This window comes from Trifolium pratense, linkage group LG4 (genome assembly GCF_020283565.1).
Source record: "Trifolium pratense cultivar HEN17-A07 linkage group LG4, ARS_RC_1.1, whole genome shotgun sequence".
Classification (NCBI taxonomy): domain Eukaryota; kingdom Viridiplantae; phylum Streptophyta; class Magnoliopsida; order Fabales; family Fabaceae; genus Trifolium; species Trifolium pratense.
Window position 1 is genome coordinate 38,301,289 of NC_060062.1, and position 5,722 is coordinate 38,307,010.

The 5,722-nt window shown below is 33.3% G+C and overlaps 1 protein-coding gene across 1 annotated transcript; it reads left to right on the forward strand.

Moving 5' to 3' along the window:
• The first annotated feature begins 789 nt into the window (after positions 1-789).
• On the forward strand, positions 790-5,384 carry LOC123882191 (serine/threonine-protein phosphatase PP1 isozyme 4). Its single transcript, XM_045930997.1, has 4 exons — positions 790-1,200; positions 2,249-2,808; positions 2,918-3,137; positions 5,007-5,384. Exons 1-3 carry the CDS (start codon positions 984-986, stop codon positions 3,101-3,103), a joined length of 963 nt encoding a protein of 320 aa, XP_045786953.1. The 5' UTR covers positions 790-983; the 3' UTR covers positions 3,104-3,137; positions 5,007-5,384.
• Positions 5,385-5,722: the final 338 nt, after the last annotated feature.

Sequence of the window (5,722 nt, forward strand, 5' to 3'; positions counted from 1 at the left end):
TTTTTAAGGAAAATGTTAAACAGTGCTCTCGGACACTAGTTAAGCATAGGGGTGTTCGCGGTGCGGTTTGGTTCGGTTTTGAGCATAAAAGTCATTCTAACCGCGAGATAAAAATACATGTGGTTCGGTTGGTTTTTAAAAAAAACATCCAAACCAATGCGATTACGATTGGTTCGGTTTGCGTGGTTTATCACGATATAAAAAGTATGACAATATTTTCAACTTATTACAAAATAAACATAGAAAATTTTAATTTATTTTATTGTTTACATGATACAATATGCATATACATAAATTGTATCTACATAATAATTTATTTTTAATACCAACAGTATAGTTCTGAATCCCGTGAAATGATATGTTTTGACGGTCTATTGTTTTATAGACTCAATTTGGGTTGATTGGTAATAGTTTATAAAGTTAAGTTAAGTATTGCGGTTTGGTTCAGTTTTCTGAAATGAATGCCGCAAACCAAACCGTGCGGTTTAGAACAAAAATTATTTGTGCGGTTAAAACTAAATACTTTTTTTTGCAGTTTTGGTTTGGATTGGTTCGGTTTACGGTTCTTTGACAAAAACTACATTGGTTTCGTTAGTCGAAATAATCCACGACGTTAGTTTTTGTCAAAGAACAGTTTGTCAGTTTTTGTCATCACTATCAAACGGTTTTTATACAAAAACTAACGTCGTGGATTATTTCGACTATCCAAAATTACATTGAGGAATTTAAAAATGTTTTTTTCAATAATATTTTTTTCAAAAAGTATAAAATAAATAAAAATATACATAATTGTGGAGAAAAAAAAAGAAAACAGTGAAGAACAGCACACAAAAAACAGTATTCCACACAGTAACGCGGAGACAAAGAGAGAGAACCAACCATAGTAAAAGAGATTACTCTCTTGGTTGGTTCGTCCTTTGTTTCGTTATTATTATTATTGTTGTTGTTGTGTTCTTTGTAGAACGTATTATTGATCAGAATCAATGAGTGCACAAGGACAACCACAAGTTCAAGTTCAAGGGATTGAAGAGGCGGTGCTTGATGACATTATCCGGCGACTCACGGAGGTCCGATTAGCCCGACCCGGAAAACAAGTTCAGCTATCTGAGGCTGAGATCAAGCAGCTGTGTACTGCTTCTAGAGATATCTTCCTTCAACAACCTAATTTACTTGAACTTGAAGCCCCTATCAAGATTTGTGGTACATTCATACATATATAAGCCCCCATTTTGATATTGTTTTATTTTTAGGGTTTAAATTAAATTTTTTATGATGTTCATGCTTTTGGGTATTTTTAATTTGTTGCATAGAACCTTTTAGTTTTAGGGTAGATTTGATTTGATTGATTGATTATTAGGGATTGGAGAATAAAATGTGGTTTGAAATATGTTTTTTGGGTTTAAAATACATTTTTTTAGATATTCATGCTATTGGGTATGCTTAATTTGTTGCAAGTTTGAAGCTTTTGTTTTTAGGGTGTATTTCATTGATTGAACAAAAAAATGTGGTTTCAAATATATTTTTAGGGTTTAGAATACAATTTTTAAATGTTCATACTTTTGGGTATCCTTGATTTGTTGCAAGTTTGAAGCTTTTGGTTTTAGGGTGTACTTGATTGATTAGTAAGAAATAAGGATTGTAGAAAAAAATGTGGTTTGCAAATATATTTCGAGGGTTTAAAATACAATATTTAAATGTTCATGCTTTTGGGTATCCATAATTTGTTACAAGTTTGAACCTTTTAGTTTTAGGGTATATTAGATTGGTTGGTAGGGATTGAAAATGATAATGTGGTTTGCCCTTTTAATTGTTAGGGCATATAAAATTTGTAGGTTTGTAAGAAAAATTATGTTTGTGAATTTTTCTCTAAGTGTTTATTGTTTTTTCTATCCTTAATTTGTTGCAAGTTAAAACCTTTTAACGTTAGGGTAGATTTGGTTGATTGGTAGGGGTTGAATAAGAAAATGTGGGCTGCCCTTTTAATTTTAAGTGCATATAAAATTTGAAAGTTTGTGAGAAAAGTTATGTTTATGAACTTTTCTCAAATTGTTGTTTTTCTTTTTGATTTTTAGGGCTTATAAATTTTGTGGGATGCCCTTTTGATTTTTAGGCATGCAATATGCATTGTGTTGTAGATTGCTGATTGTTGTTAAGGTTATTTTGAGCGAGTATGTTTTGGGATTGAATTGAGTTTACTAGTTTATTATTCTGTTATGGTTGAGTTTGAAATTGGTCTTTAAATTTTCAGGTGACATTCATGGGCAGTACAGTGATTTGTTAAGGCTCTTTGAGTATGGAGGTTTGCCTCCTAAAGCTAATTATCTCTTTTTAGGGGACTACGTGGATCGTGGGAAGCAGAGCTTAGAAACCATATGTCTGTTGCTTGCTTATAAAATCAAATATCCTGAAAACTTTTTCCTTTTGAGGGGAAATCACGAGTGCGCTTCCATTAATAGGATATATGGATTTTATGATGAATGTAAGAGAAGGTTTAATGTGAGGCTTTGGAAAGCTTTTACGGACTCTTTTAACTGCCTTCCTGTGGCAGCTCTTATAGATGATAAGATATTGTGCATGCATGGTGGTCTTTCTCCTGACCTCACAAATTTGGATCAAATCAGGATTCTGCCTCGTCCAGTTGCTATTCCCGACACTGGTTTGCTCTGTGATTTGCTTTGGTCTGATCCTGGTAGAGATGTGAAGGGTTGGGGCATGAATGACAGAGGAGTGTCCTACACTTTTGGCCCTGATAAGGTGGCTGAATTTTTAACTAAACATGACTTGGACCTTGTTTGCCGTGCTCATCAGGTCATTATGTTTTTCGCTCCTCCCTCTTTCATGTCATTTTCTTACCTTCTTTGAGAAAGAGTTAACATGCGATGATTTACCAGTAACTGAAACTGTAATCTTTCTTTAGGTTGTAGAAGATGGATATGAATTCTTTGCAGACAGGCAACTTGTGACAATATTTTCGGCTCCAAATTACTGTGGTGAATTTGACAATGCTGGTGCAATGATGAGTGTGGACGAGAACTTAATGTGCTCCTTCCAGATTCTTAAACCTGCAGAGAAAAAAAAGTTCGTGATGTCAAACAAGATGTGATGGTTGGCACATCACTAATCCTTAATTAACTAAGGTATGCTTTTTGTTACATTTGAATTTTATGGTCTTATACAGGTGTTAATCAACATACACCCCAAACTGCAATATATTCGTTGTTGTAGATTTATGGTTTTTGAATGGGATAGTTCAGCTTTCTTTTACAAACGAAGATTGTTTTATCATCTTCGCTAAAATAATTACCCATTTCTATACTATTGAGGTTTTAAATTCTTTTTATTTTAAAACTGTTGATATTATAGAAATCGAAGGTCTACTTAATTTTTCTTTTCCAGCTTTACACTTATTTAACAATTACATGAATAATCATTCCAAGTAGAATTATAGATAGTTTGATGATGTTTGATTTTCAAGAGGTTCTTGTAGTGGATCATTAATGAGTATGTCAGTAATATCATCCGATCATTATCAAATTAGTTTAGTTGAAATCTCTACTTATGGACCATAAGTAGAAAAACCAAGTTTCCATTGTCCATAGTTACCTTGGTAAACCATATAGAACAAGAATTGCAGTAACTTCACATTTTCTTGTCAGCTTTTGAGGTTGAGTTCTCATTCCAATAAGTCTATGACCTCCAATAAGTCTATGTATCTGAAACAAGATGAAATCATGAAGTAATGAAAATTTCATCAATCAATTGTAACTTTTCTTCATTGTGGCTTCCTCATTCTAATCAAATAAAACACTGAACATTTTAAAATATGATATACACTGGTTACAGTCTGTTCTTCTGAAAGGCATAAACCCCTTGTTTCTGGCAAATGATGAAATCCCTGATAGAAACAATAGAGAAGAATTAAGAGGAATTGAACTATTAATCAATCAATCAACTATAACAAACAAATTAAATTTTCATTACACTCTTCTCTCCAACAATAGCATCATTAAGTGCTTCTCTCTCAACAAGAAGCATTGGAACTTGCGGATCTATTCTCATATACGTTCCTTCATAATAATCTCTGATTGAATGGTATAAAGGCTGACAATCACCAGTATCCATTATAGCAGATTCCATACACTCTAAGCACAAGCTTCGCCCGTCCTCGAGTCGATAGTATTTTATATTTCGAGGCTTCAAGGCGAAGATAAAAGTAACAACAAAAAGGGATTCAGATTAAAGTCATTCATTAACAGACGTTAATGATTTGGATTGGCATGCAAGGGGGTTGATATCAGAGGATTTGTTTGACTTGAAAAATTGTAGCGTTTGATATTTAAAAAAAAATTGTAGCGTTTATTATTTTAGCAGAAAATTTCTATTGTAGAAGTCTAGTTAAATTACTCAATTATTCAATTTCTACAGGAAAATGTGAAAGCGTGTGTATTATTTGACGAGTATTCAAGCCTCCATGGTTATTCATAACGAATTATTGACTGAAAACTGTATGAAGTTCCATATTCTTTTCTCATGTATATATGTTTTGAGGGAGGAGCCGAGATTCCTTTTGCATGGATAATTTAATGGTTAGAAATACTAAGTTTTTGTTTCAAGATTTATAATTGAAATTTGTTGATGCACATAAAGTTCTTAACTGAAACCCAATAAAGAGAGACCATTGCAAACACTAGTACAGAACAAGAGTTTGATTATGCATTCAAACCTGTCTACATGAAAACATCACCATCCATCCAACTTCGAAAAGAGAATAGTGTGAGAATAATGTCATGAAAAAAGTGGAATGAAAAACCAGAACTTGCGAACCCTTAGCTTCGTAGTTATCTGGTCTAAGCAGAGTGCAGGGAATCCCCTCAGTCTGCCCTTATTATTTGAATGCTAAAAGATGCTCCTTTATTCTTCTTGTTTTTTAAGTTAACACCCATATGCTCAATTTTAATGCAAGTTACTAACACTTGTCCTTTTGTATTTTGTTTACTCTGGCACAGATGTATTCGTCAGGTTAAATTAAAAATCTGAAGACGTAGATTGCATGGTCCGTTATATCGATTCCAAGGTGATGCTGATCAAATTTAACGCTAAGTCCATCTAATATTCAGGCAGTGGTTGTAGTATACTGGTTATAGGATGTTAAAGCACCAATGATTGGCCATAAAAGCGAAGTTTTTTATTTATTTATTTATCCTTTTATTTAGCTTTTTTAAAAATTATTATTCTACAACACGATATGTATATACATGTGTTGTCGATGACTATGGGAATGACCTACTTTGTTCTCAAAGATAGTCTGATTATTAGACTATCATTTGTTGTGTTGTGATGATTCTCACCGATTTTATTTAGATAAAGATGTCATTGGTGGATTATATAGTTTTCGTACCGGTCTCTACTTTATCTGTCAACGTATCAGGAAACTTCTATGTATGCATGATTCAATACTGTTACTGTATTTTGTTCTTTTAAAAGGTGTGAGAAGTCGAGAAGAAAGAAAATTGATATTTTGTTCCGAAGCAATCTCATGGAGCTTCTATATGGACCGGGAGTGATTTCACTGTGGAAACAAACATGTGCATTGTTTAGTGTGAAGGAAGTTAAAGTCACTTAGATGTGTAGCAGCCGCACTCAGCTTTCATAGTGGTTCCTTAACCAATATGAACATGAGCGTGGCTGGCCAAGAGCACTTTGTTTGTAGTGAGCTCAGTGT